The sequence below is a fragment of the Girardinichthys multiradiatus genome, chromosome X (genome assembly GCF_021462225.1).
Source record: "Girardinichthys multiradiatus isolate DD_20200921_A chromosome X, DD_fGirMul_XY1, whole genome shotgun sequence".
NCBI lineage: Eukaryota > Metazoa > Chordata > Actinopteri > Cyprinodontiformes > Goodeidae > Girardinichthys > Girardinichthys multiradiatus.
The window spans coordinates 34,195,348-34,212,342 of NC_061817.1; the positions used below are offsets into that span (position 1 = coordinate 34,195,348).

Below are 16,995 nucleotides of genomic sequence, written 5' to 3' on the forward strand. Positions count from 1 at the left end.
ATCTGAGGCAGCTGCGCAGGTTATTAGAGACTCACAGCAGTGGGGACCGGGCCTTGTATAACAGGGCAGGAAAAAAACTGACAAAGGAGATCAAAACAGTGAAGAGAAGCTACAGTGAACTTCAGGAAGTACAGAGAAAGAAAAGAAAAGCTTCTTACATGGAGATGCTTCTACTGTTTGGAAAGGTTTGAAAAACCTGACAGCCTACAGGAGACCTTCCCCCAACCCTGAGCAGAATCCTCACCTGGCAAACCAGTTGAATGCCTTCTACTGTTGGTATGAGAAGCAGCAGTTCATTCCTCAACCCAACTCCTCCACATCCCATTCAGACACAAATCCTTGGCATACACCAACCACCCCCCTTGCCTGCTCTAAGGATCTCAGAGGAAGATGTAAATAGGTTCTTTCAGCATCTGAAAATGCCTGAAAACAAGGAAAACAGAAACTGTACTTCCTGAGGAAACTCAAGAAGTACAACCTTCCACAGGAGCTGCTGGTCATCTTCTACCATACCATAATTCAGTCTGTCTTGTCTTCCTCCATTTCAGTGTGGTTTGGCTCATCCACAAAACAGGACAGGTCCAAACTGCAATGAACAATCAGAGAGAATCATCAGGGCTGACCTTCCCTCTATCCAGGACTTATACAGGTCTACGGTCAGGAAAAGGGCAGCTAAAATCTCTGCAGACCCCTCACACCCTGCACACAAACTGTTTAGGCTTTTACCTCCAGGTGGCGCTACAGAGCTGTCTGCTAAAACCAGCTGCCACACAGACAGTTTCTTCCCCCAGGCTGTTTCTCTGATGAACACTTGACAGTCAGTTCCAGAACAACCTCATTCATACTTGAACTGATCTCACGTTATATTCCAATGTAAAGTCAATTGTGTACATATGTACATTAAAAATATATATTCTTTATTATTGAGAGTAAAATGTACTGGAGCCAAATTCCTTGGTTCTGTACAAACTTGGCAATAAAGCTGATTCTGATTCTGGTATAGACAGATTATTTTCAATGAAACACAGTCCAGTCTGATCCCTAAGAGAGTTTAATTCAGTTAATATTGCCATTTGGTCAAAAGTTATCTGTGCAAGGAAGCAAAGTCAATTAAAATGAGTCGTTCACTTTTAAACTCCTCATACTCTGTTCACTGTCATCACATATTGCTCAGTATGTGGTGACAGCTGAGAGGAACCTCAAGCAGAAACAGGGTCACTGTGAGGGGATAGATTAGCAAAGGGTTTGAGGAGGCAAAGCAAACACACACACGCATAACTAAAAGCACTGGTCCACACTCACTATATAGAGCTAAGAGCAGTGGTAGCTTAGTCATTGGCCCTGTCTAGGAAATAAAAATGCTTAAACAGAGAATTACTGAGCCAGTAGAAAAACAGAGATTACACATAAATGTTCCAGCAGTGGCTCTGTCTAAGAAAGACACAAGGCCATTGACAGTTATTGGGATATTTGTATCCTTTATAGAAACCGGTTTTATAGTGTTTTGTTTTTTAGCATGAACTTGTGTTACTATTTATCACAACAGTGACTCCATGGTGTAGGGATTCTTTATGTAAGGAGCATTACTCCATCTAGTGGTCAACATTAATATAACAATAAGTTATTTGACTGACATTTTGGACTAGATTATCACTCAACGGCCGTTTATTTTATTTTTATTTTTTTGTAAACCATACTAATCCACTACACAGAAAAGAATTTGACTATATTTCTATAATCAGCTGGAAATGAAGTGGTTGTGTACGGAAGGGAGGCTACTGTACGTGCGCGTGCCCGTCAACATTGACGAGAACCCGCACGTAGCTGTCAGTAGGAAATGCTCTTCGTGTTGGATGGATGCACCCCTGCGGCTGTACCTGGATAAATTTATGACATAAATTAATTTTCAATTCAGAATGTAAAATTCTTACTTAATCGGTCGCTTTTATTTGATTGGGGTGACCGCAGTATTTCGGCATATCTATTTGAGACTTTTAGCTAGCTGAAACGGGACACTAACAGCCTCAATGCTACTAGCTAGATCAGGCTAAAATAAGCTAAGTTAGCAGGACATTTGCTCTTCTTACTGCTCAGTCCGTTTAGCGGTTCCTATCCTGGTCTAGCGTTTTCGCATTTTGTTTAAACGGAGTAGTTTTGCAGAACCGGAGCTGTGGCGGGGAAAGGTGACTACAGGAACCTCCTGGCTATCCAGGCGGACGGACCGCAGTGACACGCCGGTTGTTGGTGAGTTGAAAGTTGTAGCTGACCGGGGCTCTGGGCAGGGCGAGGCCGTGGACGCTGTTCGCTCAGGGCCTTGTCAGCCAATGAGGGTGTTAACTGTCAGCTATTAGTAAACCATTAGCCCTGAATCGGGAAGTCGAGTCGCTTCGGCCTTCGGAGAGGATATGACAACAAAGGCGGCGATGCTATTTGCTGCTGAGGCACCTTACCGCTAGCTGCGTGGGGCAACCACAACATACATGGAGCTGCTTTATCAGCAAAATTCTGAATAACCATGGTTGTCCAGACGCTTTGTAGCGGTTATATGCTGCAACACTGGCTCATTTGCGGCTGCAGAATCGACGCTTGTAGCTTATAATAGCCATTCTGCAGCTTCATTTATAGATTTTCTAAAGTCTGTGGAACATAAGCTTCTGTTATTGGTAGTTCGAAAAAATACCATAAAATTGTTTGTTACTGGTTTAGAACTGCGTGGTTTTGCAATAACATTAGTGGGGTTTTTTTTCCCCCCATGGATCTATTTTAATCCTCATTTTGTCTTGTTGTTTTATAAATATGAAATGTTTTAAATCCAAGTAAAATAATAACAACCCATTTGATGTTTAGCTGTTCAACTTCATTAAACGAATTTGTTCAATATTCCCAGAATGCATTCAGTTTGTTAAAACTCAGGCTTCAAACTACCTTAGATTCCTAAATCACTTCCCTCTCCTTATGTATTGAGTTGTATATGCAATGCCACTAGAAAAAGTTCACACCCTTAGATTCAATTTGTTTTCTTTAAAACATGTACCCTAAATAGGCTACAATGAGATTGAAAACAGGTCTAAAGACATTTTTGCTAATAAACATTTAAACATAATAGGTAGATAGGTAAATAAGTTTTCCTACTCTTTGCTGTGAGACTCAGAATTGATCTGGGGTGCACCTGATTACCACCGATTGTCCTAGGAATATTTCTGCACCTTAACTGGAGTCCATGTAAATGGTCAAATGCTAAATGCAGTTGATTAAACATGATTTGGGATGTAGCACAGCTGTCTATATAAGTTCCTGCATTTGACAATAAATATCAGGGTAGAAACCAGACAGTGGAGTCAAAGGAACTGTCTATAGACCTCTAGATCTATAAACAATTCCTATAGATCTCCAAGACTGAAGTATGTCAAATCTGGGGATTGATGCAAAGAATTTCCACAGCATTGTATGTCCCTGAAAGCTGCCATCTCCATTATTTAGAAAGAGAACGTTTGAAATGCAGGACCCTCCCCGGATCTGGCCGCCTAACCAAAATGAATAACCAGCTAAGAAGGGCCCTGGTGAGAGAAAGGATCCAGAATCATGTGCTCACTAAGGTGCTCCAGTATTCCCTTGTGGAGATGAGAGAACCTTCAAGAAGTTAAGCCATTGCTAATGCACTCTCCTAATCATCCCGTCATGTTAGTGTTGCCAGATGGAAGTCACCCCATACTAAAAAGACACATGGCAGCCCGCTACAATTTTGTCAGAATCACACCAGGAGAAAGAAAATACTTTGGTCTATAGAAACTAAAATAATACTTTTTAGCTTTAACTCTGAGCGTCACGTCTGGAAGAAAGCATGCACTGCTCATAATCTGCCTAACACTATTCCTACTGTGAAGTATGGTGGTGGCAGCATCATGCTGTGGAGTTGTTTTTGTGCTGCATGAACTGGGCAAGTAATCTGGATAGAGGGCAACCAAATATTCTGCTACAGAGTTCTCAGGAACTCAGAATGATACCAAAGTTCATCTTCCAGTACAGCAAGGTTCCAACTAAGATAACAAAGGATTGGCTTCAGGAGCAGTCTCTGAATGTCCTTGAGTGGCTCAGCCCAGGGATCGGACTTAAATCTAATGGAGCATCTCTGCAACGACCTAAGAAAGCCTGACAACAACGCCATCCAACCAGACTGACCTTGAATGTGTCTGCAGAGGAGAATGGCAGAAAATACCCCAAAACCAGTGTGTCAAGTCTGTAAAAAATTACCCAAGAAGTTGTGGCTTTCATGGTTGCTAAAGATGCTTCACAAAATATTAAGCCAGGGGCATGAATGCTTGTATACCTACTATGTTTACTACTATGTTTAAAGGTATAGATTTTTTTTAAATGAATTTACAAAAATGTCTGAAAACATTTTTTCACATTTTCCTAAGGAGCTTTTTTTGTAAAGAAGTTTTAAAAAAGAAAATTACAATCAAATTACATTAATAGGAAGTCTATAATGTAATGAAGACTTTCTGGTGGCACTGTAGTTGATGCAGTTATGTGTCTCTCCCTGGTTTTATCATTTGCTTCGTCATACAGTACTAACTTTTTTTATTTCTATACTATTTATGATGCAACCTTTTCCATTAGTTCATTTTTAGATGATAATTTTTAGGTACAGTACTTGTTGATTTGACTTTTTAAAGTGCTGGTAAATTAGAGTATATTGTATATTGTATATTGGTTTTGAGATTGTTTTTTAATTTACGTTGTGCATGTTGCAGTCTTCTGTGGTACTTCCATTAGAAGTTACTTAAACATGTAAATGTGCCATTTCCATTTAGCAGTAAGGTATATAATGTAGCAAAAGAGGAAATATAGCTTGAAGCATTTCCTACTGATAGTAAATTACAGTGTTGGAGGCTTTTATTGGCAGGTAAAGAAGTATAAAAAGTCTTAAAATTAACTAAAGTTTGATTGTATCGGCATAATCTCACTCTAAAATAAAAAAAAAACAAGAAAGAATAAATGGTTTTTTCCCGTCACATCTATCGCAGTTATTAGTACTTCTGCTGTTAATCCTCCTTTTGTCAGTAGTATTTTCCTCTAATATTTCACCAGGTCTTAGCAAAGAGAGAAAGCAATCTTTTAAACCCTTAATTTTCGCACAGTGTCCTGAGTCCTGAGTTTTATTATCTTCTCTTCAGCTCACTCCTGTAGGATTTAGGCCTGAGACGGCCGTGGAACAAGTTTGATTTCAGGGTTTTTAAGACGTCTGTGTTGATTTGTCAATTCGTTTTGAATCATAATCCTGTTTTACTACCATGCAACCATCTGTTTTCACTTTCCTAACAAAGACCAACAGATTTGTATTTAAAGTCTGATAATTCAAAGAATCCAAGATGCCATCCATGCAGTCTGGCCAGGTTGCCGGTGTTTTTCCACTCATTGTCCTTTGTTTCACTTCAGACTCATCTGACCATGCACAAGAATCCAGTTGAGGTTTAGCTCTACATGTTTTTGTTTGTTGCTGTAGCATTGAAAAGACCTTTCTTCTGGCATCACTACCAAACGGCCGGTTGGCATCTAGAGGGTGCATAAAGGTTGTTATGGTAACTTCGTGGCCCCAAGATGCTACTCTTTTATGCAGTTCTCCAGCAGTGAGATTTGGAGTTGTTTTTGCCTCCCTTACCCTGCATCATCTCATGGAGCATGGTGGCGAGATAAATATGTGTACCTGTCCAGCTTAAATGTCATATTTATATCACAGGAAAACAGAAAGTCAAGGCTTACTGATTGGAGGTTCCTCAAAACTCTGTTCTGCTTAAAAAGTACAGCAGAGATTAGGCTTGCACGATATCAGAAAAACATGTAAATGCTATACTATTGCTGACTATTGTGGCAGTGGGTAGAACCGTTGCCTTGCAGCTAGAAGGTTGTGAGTTAAAATCCTGGCCAGGGTGATTTTTTGCAAAGAGTTTGCAGGTTCTTCCTGTTCATGCATGGGTTCCCTCCAGGTTCTCTGGCTTCCTCCCACACCCTGAACACATTACAGTCATTTTAAATTGCACTTAGCTATGAGTGTGTGTTGTTTGTCCCCTCAGCAGAATAAATGTGCTTTAAATAAACATACAATGCTTTGTTAGGCGAAGGCCTTTATTCCCAGATGGGGAAATAACCCAATTATTAATTTCTACTTGCTTATTGCCATCATAAACATTTAGTTTCTAGTTATTGTTGCTAAAAAGCTACAGAGAGCCACTAAAGTGGTGAGGCCTGCACAGCTTTATGACATTCCTCTGCTTTTCAAGGCTGTGCCTACAGGTTAGGTAAAAATATTTATGTGCATGTTGAAATTGCTGTTTTAACAGTTGACATTTTAAAATCTTAAAATTAAGAAGAAAAGTTCCAGATTTGTTTTATGTTATTAATTTTATTTGTTTGTTTATGTCTTCTTTAATTGTGTAAATGCTTATTCAAATCAATGTAACTGTTTTATAAGTTTACATGTTTTTGTAATACCCCATCTTTTTTTTTCCTCTCAATTTGTCCATAAGTAATTAGATTGGAACCATGGCTCAGCTGTTCACCTTATCTCCTTCACCACCTCCACTGGGTGACCCCAGTGCAGCTCCATCTGTTGCTCCGTCCGTGTTACCTGCTTCCAGCTGCCCCGAGTCTGTTAAGGAGAGGCCGGTACCCAAGTCTTCCCTTTACACTGACAAAGCTTTGACTGCAAGCACTTCTTCAGCACTTTCAGGAGGTTCATCCTTGACTGCTCACCCTCCTAAAAGTAGCACAAAACTCACTGCAGACCCCGCTCTACCATCATTGACACCAGAAGCTGCTCCTAAGACAGAGGAGCCAGTAGGGAATCAACAAGAGACCTGTGACCAAAATGTTGTTGACCTCTCTAATACTGAGACTGGTTCTTCAGAAGTGGCAGCTCAGACAAAAGTCCCAGATGAATCATTATCTCCTGATTTAAATCCTGGTCCTAATCTGTACCCAAACGTCCATGTTCCCTCTAACTCAAACCCTGTTGTGGACGTTGCTCGGCCACAAACGAGTTCGGATTTCAACCCTACACCTGCTCCTCCAGAAGCAACATCATCAACTGATGAGGAGAAACCTCAGCCACCAGAACAAGCACAAAAACCCCAGAATTATCCTCCTCCTCAACCCCCAAAGCCTGATCCTATCAACGAAGCAATGAAGGAAGATCTACCTACTACACCTACCAGTGCAGCACCGCCTAGTCCAACTGTGCCTGTGATCCACGAGCCAGCTGCCCCACTACCTAATCGAAAACCGGCCCCTGACACCCTAAGCTATCTGGACTCAGCCAGCCTGATGTCAGGAACACTGGAGTCCCTGTCCGGATTGGGAGAGGACGGGAGCTCTCTGGGCTCAGACTCAGAGATCAATGGCCTAACTATAAGACGCACTGATAAATATGGATTCCTGGGTGGGACTCAGTACAGTGAAGGAGGGTAAGTCACAAGCTAATCACTAACACTCCCAGCTGTCAGGAAAAAAATACTGTTCATATTCACTCATATGTTTTACATATTCTGAAGCACTCATTAACTATGGCCTTGCCACACGTGGGCGGATATCTGGGGGAAAAAAAAACCTTTTATGCGTTTGGGCTTCACTAAAAACAAATATTTCTGAAAACTTTGGCCAAAGTGGAGACTTATAAAAACTCTGTTTTTGAGCCTGCGTGTGTACATGATCAAATGGACTTTTACAATTCGGTGCATCACTGTCTGCGACAAATATTGCAGCGCTGACGTCAAATGTGCGACCATTATTTATAGACTCGGCCGTACTGTGGAGTAAAAATGAAGTAAGAATGATTCCCAATCTACACTATCTTGTGTTTTATCCGCTTTATATTCTAAAACTGTATTTAAAAGAAGTTCAACTTCTTTTTCTGTCTGCACAAACGAACCTTCTGGCGCCATGTTTTATACGTAACAGGAAGTCGTGATTGTTTTGAAGGATTCTGATTGGCTGACAAAGGTTTCATTTTTGCAGTACACTGCCCCCTATGCGTCTGGAGTGTTTAACACAACGCTCAGTGGCGTATTTCTGCAGGTTGGTTTGGATGAAAAACATTTCCGTTTTTACATACACATTGTTTTTGACAGCGTTCTTACCCCATAAAAGTCTCTGTTTTTGGTGTTCTCATGTAAATACTCAGTGGCTTGACGCCGACTACCTGCCTGACCTCAGACTTTACCTCGCATCACTTGAATGAAATGTTGGGGCAGGAACATAAACAGGCCATTCGTGCTCAAAAACCCCTCATTGTGGCTGAATTAAAGCCTCTAGAGCGAAGTAAACCCTCATGGCCAGTTATCATCGGCCCTTGATGGCAGTTGTCGCTGCCAAGTCTTGGACAAGTAGTTATTAGGTTCAAGGGGCAATTAAGTTATCACATAGGGCCAGGTTGGCTTGGAGATCTTTCTCCCTTAATGAATGAATTTATTCAGGTCATCTTTGTCTGATTTTAAAACTTGGTTGATGATCTGAAACATTTAAGTGTGACCAAAAACAAAAAAGAAGAACTTGTAATGGGGCAAAAGCATTTTCACAGCACTACAATTAGAACCACAATGTTGGCCATCACCCATTTAATCATACATTCAACTAAGCTAGTTTTCTTTCATTTTAGCCCATAGAGATCATTCTTGTTTGCATCTCGTCTTGAGTTTCCTATACTCCTTTTCTATTCTGCTGCACCAAACATATCTTTGTCCTTTATCTCTCCTTCGTTTGACTCAACTAGGGCTGAGAGCGCTTTTGTGACTCAGGATGTACTGACTCTGTGTGTCTGTGGTATCGCTCTCTCACACCCATCAGCTCTGTTATTAGTTGTGGTCAGATTGGCTTCTGTTTATATTTTTGTCGCTCATTTCAGAAAATGACACTCATATCGTATAGATTAATTACACAAAGAGTATTTCAAGCCTTTATTTCTTGTAATTTTAATGATCATGGCTTCCAGATTGCTAAAGAAGCTGGTTGTGTTGTATCCCAGCATATTTATAGAAAATTGAGTGGAAGGAAAAAGTGTGGTAGGAAAACATGCAACAGGAGCCTTGAGAGGATTGTCAAGCAAAATCCATTCAAGAGTTTAAGGGAGGAGAGGACTGGAGTTAGTGCATCAAGAGACAATATGTACAGTTGGATCCTTCATATGGGCTACAAATATCATTCTTTGTATCAAGTCACTGCTGAACCAGAGACGTCCGATGTGTCATACCTGAGCTGAGGAGAAAAAGAACCGGACTGTTGCCCAGCGGTCTAAAGTGCCCTTGTCAGATGCAAGTAAAGTTTGAATTTCATTTGTTTATCAATGTCCCAGACTCCAGAGGAAGAGTGGAGAGGTACAGAATCCACGTTGCTTGAAGTCCATGGTGAAGATCCCACAGTCAGTGATAATTTGGGCTGCCGTGTCATCTGATGGTGTTGGTCCACTGTGTTTTCTGAAGTCCATACTAAATGTATCTACCAGGAAGCACTGCATGCTGACGATTTATGGAGATGCAGATTTCATTTTGCAGCAGGACTTTGTACTGACCTACACTGCCAAAGGTACTGACCTAAACATCGTAGAGAATCTATGCAGTATTGTCAAGAGGAAGATGAGAGACACCAGACCCAATATTACAGATGACCTAAAGGCAGCTATCAAAGCAACCTGGGCTTCCATTACACCTCAGCAGAACCACAGGGTGATCACCTCCATGCCACGCCGCATGAATGCAGTAATTCATGCAAAAGGAGCCAAAACCAAGTATTTAGTGCATAGAAATGCTCTGTCTGCTTTTCAGATGCCTGACATTTCTGTTTAAAATATCCTTTTTTATTAATCTTGTGTAATTAAAATTTTCTGAGACACTGAATTTTGGGTTTTCATTGTAAGGCATAATCATCAAAATTACAAGAAATAAAGGTTTTAAATATTTCGCTCTGTGTGATGAATCTATACCATGAGTTTTACTTTCTGAAATGAGTGACAAATACCTATATGTGCAAATTATGGTAAAAAAGCTAATAAAATGTAATACTTTTGTGTAATTGGAATTAGAGATGTAGGAGTGCAATATTTAGCGGTATGAGGTGGAGAGATATGTACCAGTTCTGTTAATAATGTGAAGTCAAACTGTTTCAGAGAAAAGGATGTTCAAGTTGAAGTTGCAAGGCAAAGGGAGATGAAATGGCTGGATATGTTCTGCCACTGGGACAAGTGGGTCAAACATCGCTTCCAGAAGGTATGCATTGGCCACTGTTGTGTAGGATTTATGTGCGATTTAAAAAAAGCAGGCCTTTCATGATATGTAGCAAGGTGTTTCATATCGACTTGGATTGGTTGTGCTTCACACAGTGTCTTGTCTGTGAATTACAGGTGAAGCTGCGCTGCAGGAAGGGAATCCCGTCTTCCCTCAGGTCTAAAGCCTGGCAGTTACTATCTGACAGCCGAGAGCTGCTAGAGGCAAACCCAGGAAAATTTGAGGTAAAAGGAATCATTTCTTTCATTGGAAAAATCTTGTAATGTAAATATTTTAGATTTCTTTTAGTGTTTTAAATTCTAAAGTCCTGGAGAAATAATGACATGAGCTTATTATTCTTGTTATTATTATTATTATTATTATTAGGGTTGCACAATATATCACAAATGTATCTTCCTTGCAGTATCACTGTCCACAATATTGGAAAGAACTGCTTGGACTGCAACAAATAGTAGCAAATTCTAGAAGTATTCAGGCTCTCTATGCCAGTGATGTATTTGGAGAAAATGTTTAGGAGAGCATTAAGATGTTTCGGTGTAAAGTCTACTTACTACAAACATATTGTTTCATTGCAAAAGCAGCAGCTGCAGTCATATGCAAGCTTTTCAATAAATCCACGTTGCAGGGATGCAAATCATTTTTGTTCATTATTTGTTTGTGTTTATTCCATTTCCTGTTCTCATTGTGACATTTACAAGTATTATCGCATGTTTTTCCGATAACCTCCAGCTCTAGTTGTAATAATAAATATCATAGCTTTTGGCTGAGTAGAGCACTTAAATCTTGAGGTATTAAATGGCTGCAGACACAAACCAAAGAAGGTTTAAGCTTCTTATCAGGGCTTGTAATCCTCTCTGTATGGGTTCTGTTTTCAGTCCCAATCAGAAGGTTTACTCCTCATTGGTCCAACGAGCCATTCCTTTTTTTAACTACCGTACTTTCAGCTTTCCTGCTAACACCTTGTGTCATATTTAATAATACATTTCCAGGATTGAAGAAAATAAAGGTTGAGTCCATAGATGGCTAATAAGGAATGTAAGCTGTATATAACATCTTGTTTTCATAATTATTTTTTCACTGTAGGAGCTGGAGAGAGAACCAGGTGAGCCTAAATGGCTGGACATCATAGAGAAAGATCTTCACCGACAGTTCCCTTTTCACGAGATGTTTGCTGCACGTGGCGGGCATGGGTAAATTTTCACACTCTAAATATGTATGTTGAGTAACATCAAATGTAACCCGATTATAGTAAAATTGGATCGTAAGTTTTTGCCTTCCAGAATACATGAAAATTTTACTCATCTTTTTACTTATCGGCACTTATCTTTTGACAAACATTCATCATAAATGTGATTTTATTTTACAGACAGCAGGATTTATACCGTATCCTGAAGGCCTACACTGTCTACCGGCCTGACGAGGGTTACTGCCAGGCCCAGGCTCCGGTGGCTGCAGTGCTACTCATGCACATGCCTGCTGAGGTTAGAGTTTCCCCATGAAAAACAGGGTTCTGCAACTACTTCAACAAAGTTAATGATGCCTTTTGAAAGTCAATATGGATGTTTTTTGACTCTTAACGTTAAGTTACATGTGCGTCAGAATAATTAGATTTAGCCTGGCAAAAGTATTCCTACCCCTTGAACACTAAAAAGTGCCGACATCTGGCAAAAAAGCTCAAACTTAATCTGATTGAAAGTCTTTCCACAGACACCCATTAGGATTTATTTCTGGACTTTTTGCCATTTGAACACACATGTTTTGATCTAAACCACTGGGTTTTAGCTCTGGCTGTATATTTTGTTGTTTTTATATTGCTTAAAGGGGAACCATTGCCCGAGTCTTAATTCTTTCGATACCTCAATGTTTTCTTCCAGGGAACCTGTCCTGAATCTACTTTAATCCCTTTTATTTATACTGAGATTAAATCACACATATGTAGGCTCTATTTACTAATGAGGTGACATCTCAGTTGGTTCTGCTGGACTTTTAGTGGTGTCAGTGTTATGAATGTGGGAGCAGATTTATCTTTTGACCTACACTCCACAGTTATGCACTTCCTTTTATATTGCACCGTCACATACAAAGTGACGTTTGTGTCTGTGGCTTAATCTGTGAAGGTAACTGCATTCCAACATGATGCAACGACAAGGGACAGGAATATTAGTTAACGCTATTGTGTCACACCCATAACGCTTTTTTTTTTTTTTTTTTTTGTGCACACTCCTTGTTTGGTTAGAAATCATTTATCGGTTTTGGTGTCTGCTTGTGCCCACTCAGCTTACACGCAACAGAAGAGCGTGGGCATACTGGAAAAAAAAAACAGGCACAAACAGAAGTAACTGTCACAGATCAAAGTAGCTGCAGATACAGATGTCAAAATAATACAAGAACAAGGAGGAGGTGTTTACACTTTATGTTATAACTCCTCAAAATGTAGTCCATCTTTTGCATCCACTTTTTATTCTTATATATACATAATAACCCGTAACCCTTTTTTGTGGCACAGTGGCTGTTATTGACAGTGATCAGACAGGAAATGGGCAGACAGAGAGAAGAGGAAGAAATACAGCAAATGTCCCAACGTCGGGAGCCACACCCCGATGACTATTAGCTTCTGTATATGGGACACCGCTCTACTGCTGAGCCATGCATCCTCTCTAATCAGTTAATCTTTCACCATGAAAAATTTATTTGCACCAAAAAGACTAAATATGAATGAATAAATATGAAATGTAGAAGGATTTAATTAAACCTAAAATAAAAGTATGAATGCAGCATATGCACGCTACCTTGTAGTTACCTTTTAAGATCATGTGCGCCTTTTTGTAATCCTGAAGCATTGTCATTTAATTTTGTGTTTCACAGCAAGCTTTTTGGTGCCTCGTCCAGATTTGCGACAAGTATCTTCCTGGGTATTACAGCGCCGGGCTGGTGAGTGAGTGAGACGATCTGTTTTTATTCTCGGAGTTTCTCAGGATAATAGGATAATTCTTTCTGTTAGGAAGCGATTCAGCTGGATGGTGAGATATTTTTCTCTCTCCTGCGCCGTACGTGTCCAATGGCCTACCGCCATCTTAAGAAATTCAAGATTGATCCAATCCTCTACATGACCGAGTGGTTCATGTGCATATTCTCACGCACCTTACCATGGTCCTCTGTTCTGCGTGTCTGGGACATGTTTTTCTGTGAAGGTATAATTCATTTTTACCTCTAATCTATGTAAATTACAGTCCATGAAACAGCATTATTCACCTTAGAGATTTATTTTGGTTTTCTATTTTTTTTGTCACACAAAGATAATCAAAGCAAATAGAAAAAGCAGTTTTTTAATAATTCCATTTATTAAAGGAAAAAGGCTATTCAGACCAACCTGGTTCTAGGTTGAAGTGTAATTTAGACCTTGTTAAATCTTGATTAATTGCATTTCTGGTCTTGTTTCCCCAGCCACACACAAGCCTGATCGCTATCAGACCTGTAGAATCGAGAAATCCGCTAAACACAACGCGTCTGATAACATGAAACCGGCTAAAAGATCTCAAGCAGCATCAAGCCTTGATCTAAAGTAGTTCAAGAACAGATGAGAAACAAACCCATTGACAGATATAGGTCCGGAAATGGTTACAAAACCATTTCTGAGGCTTTGGGACTCCAGTGTGCCTTAATCCACAAACGTCTTACATACTTGCCAAAATACAAAAAATGACCCAACATACCATTCTGGGTTCTCCAGGTGGTGATATTTTGAATTACTCCTGCTGTACCTTGATCACAGAAATCCATTATGCTGCCATGTTTAACTCTCTCTGAACACCCGACCTTAGGCGGGTGTTCAGCAATTACCAAATCTGTTCGTTTTAGTTATTTTGTGGGTTTTTTCAACACAAGTTCTCTAATTGTTCAGCAGGTGTTAAAATTATATTCAATGGCCACAAAATACTTAAAAGAGGTCCGTAGTGGTAAAATCCAGCCTTTAGGGTAAAGGGAATTTAGGTTTAGCTGCAGGATAACAACCCAAAGCACACCAACATGTCAACTTTTCAATTGAAAAATAACAAATGAAGGTTCTGGGGTGACCTAGTCAAAGTCTGGATTTTGTATAAAATTAAGATGCTGAGGCAGGAGCTTAAACAGGTTGTTTGTTTGAAAATCCTTTAATGTGGCCGAATTAATGCAATTCTCCAAGAAGGAGGAGGGCAAAATTCCTCCACAGAGACGTGAAAGACTCGCTGCCTGTTATCACAAAAGCTTGAAAGCTGCTGTTGCCACCAACTGTGGTACGACCAGTTAAGCGGTTTAGGGGGCAACTGTTTTTTCCACGTAGGACAAGGGTAGTTTGGATTACGTCTAACCTTAAAAAATAAAATAATTTGAAAACTGCATTTTGTATTTACTCTGGTTATCTTTGTCTGATAAACATGTTTATAACAGCTGGAAGTTCTCTAGATTTAAGTTAGCTCTTATTTCTCATCAATGCTTTCAGAGTAATGCATTTTTTAAATGTCTGGTTGTAGGAGTGAAGATAGTATTTCGTGTGGGCTTGGTGCTGCTGAAGCAGATGCTCGGCTCTGTAGATAAGCTTCGGGAACTGCAGGGCATGTACGAGACCATGGAGCGCCTCAGAAACATCTCACCTGACACTATCCGAGAGGACATACTGGTGCAGGAGGTCAATGTCTCTGTTTGAACTTTACAAATCTTGCTTCTGTTTTCACGCACTCTCATGTTATGAGTCACTTTTTCATGCAATACCGAACCTCAACTCCTTACTTCCTCTGTCTGTCTTGCTTTTGTGATGATCAGGTCATAATGCTCCCAGTGACCGAGGCGCTCATTGAGAAGGAGTGCAGCATCCAGGTGAGGAAATGGAGAGAGTCCAGAGGGGAGCTGACCCACCAGGCGGGCCGGCGGCTCCACGGTACAAGAGCCATCTATGAGTACAAGCGACGGGCTTCTGCCATCAGCTCAGGTGGCAGCTTCTCTTTCCTCGGAAGCTCAGTTCCACCCCCAGGACCACTGCGGGCGTCTTCCAGCCTCCTCTCACTCCCTGGCTTCCGGAGATCTAGGGCTCCTTTCCAATCCCAGCCTAAAAAAGGCTCCTTCTCTGGGCCTTCAGGGATGGAAGGTTTTCCTCCCCGCTCCCCTCCTCCTGCTGTGTCAAGTCACAAACCACCTATTCCCCCAGGAGCGAGTCAGAAGGCATCGGCGCTACATGTCCAGAGCCCTTTGGTTGGAGGTTCAATTGAATCATCGCACAGGTCAGCTCAAACTGCAGAGGGCACCTCAGTACAAAGCCAACCGGCTCCTCCAGCGCCCACACAAAGCACACCTCCGCCTAACACTCTGTCTCCCTCCCCTAAGATCGTCTCAGAGCAGATCACTCCTACCATCCCCTCTCCTACGGCAAACAATGTCCCTCTGCAACCGGAGCCACCAAAGGAAGGAACTCTATCGGCGTCCGGAGAGGAAGAAGGAAAGACGAAAAGCAAGAAAAGCAAAGAAGACAAGAAAAAGGAAAAGGAAGATGAGAAGAAAAAGATGAAAGAGAAGAAGGAGAAAGAGAAGGCTGAAAAGGAGAGGGCCAAGAAGGAAAAGGAGAGGCTTGAAAAGGAGAAAAAGAAAGGGGGGAAGAAAAAGGACAAAGGGGGTGGAGAGGCAGAAGAGAAGAACGGAGCTGCTGCAGCGAAAGATTCAACCTAGTTTTTTCACCCCATCATTCCAGGATACTGAAAAAAGGGAGGCCGGGAAAAAAAGAGGTCAAGAAAACAACAGACCTCCTGAAATGGTGATTAATTTAAAAAATGGGATGGCTTCATGTATGTTGCATCATTTCTGAGACTTTATATATTTCAAAGACTGATGAAGAGACTGGATTAAGGTTTTAATAGCACCACGAGGGGCATTTTACCCCTTTCTCAATACTTCCCCCCCCCCCCCCCCCCCCCCCCCCCCCCCCCCCCCCGCCCCACTCTGAGTTTTATTGACATTGGATGCTTTTTACAACTGGAGCACCGGCTGCGAATCAGATGTTGAAACTCAGTCATTACTCCTTTTTGTTTTTTTCCCATTAAGACTGATGGCAGTTCTTAAAGAAACCGGAGGGATTTGTTAGAAACTGTGCCATAGTGTGTTAAATTAATTTAAATTAAAATCTAGCTGCAGCTCAGATGATTAACGCTCCATTTGTTCTGTCAAGTCTTATCTGCGAACAGGTTAAACTGGATATGTGGGGGGAAATAAAACGACCATCTCAAACGTAGGCACTGAGGACAAAAAGTCTTTTATGATGTTTAGGATGTATTTATTGTCTTGGTAAATGTGTGTGTGTGTCTTAGTAGAGTAGTGAAATGTCTTCATGTTTAGTTTGTGGTCTCCTGCAGCCTGCTTTCTTTATTCTGTAATTTCAAACTAACGTTGAATCATGGCAGTGGTTCAAACATGACTTTTTTCTGCCGTTAGCACAGATCTGTCGCCCAACACAAATAACAGGCTGCTCAGAACCAGGCGGATGATTAAACAACAAACAACCGCAGGAGAATTTAAAAATAAGAATTGGGTGCACAAATTTGCACAAACCCTTCTTTTAAGCTTAGTCCATACATTTTAAATTGGGTTTAGTTCTACGGTTCTTTAGAAGCCAAATGTTAGCCTGGTTTATCTGTTCCGAAACCAGTTTGAATGTGCGTTCCAGCTGTTGATTTAAGGTGGAATTAAGGAAATTGAA

The 16,995-nt window shown here is 40.8% G+C and overlaps 1 protein-coding gene across 1 annotated transcript; it reads left to right on the forward strand.

Moving 5' to 3' along the window:
* Positions 1-1,823: 1,823 nt before the first annotated feature.
* Positions 1,824-16,009, forward strand: LOC124862830 (TBC1 domain family member 10A-like). Its single transcript, XM_047356983.1, has 10 exons — positions 1,824-2,244; positions 6,528-7,463; positions 10,157-10,256; positions 10,391-10,498; positions 11,358-11,464; positions 11,641-11,755; positions 13,140-13,205; positions 13,276-13,465; positions 14,786-14,940; positions 15,075-16,009. Exons 2-10 carry the CDS (start codon positions 6,544-6,546, stop codon positions 15,969-15,971), a joined length of 2,658 nt encoding a protein of 885 aa, XP_047212939.1. The 5' UTR covers positions 1,824-2,244; positions 6,528-6,543; the 3' UTR covers positions 15,972-16,009.
* The last annotated feature ends 986 nt before the right edge of the window (positions 16,010-16,995 follow it).

Excerpts from the sequence above, each read along its gene's own strand:
- LOC124862830 (XM_047356983.1), top strand. The coding sequence starts at position 6,544 with ATGGCTCAGCTGTTCACCTTATCTCCTTCACCACCTCCACTGGGTGAC. Across the intron at positions 13,466-14,785 it reads GGACATGTTTTTCTGTGAAG|GAGTGAAGATAGTATTTCGT; the intron begins GTATAATTCATT and ends GTCTGGTTGTAG. Across the intron at positions 14,941-15,074 it reads AGGACATACTGGTGCAGGAG|GTCATAATGCTCCCAGTGAC; the intron begins GTCAATGTCTCT and ends TGTGATGATCAG.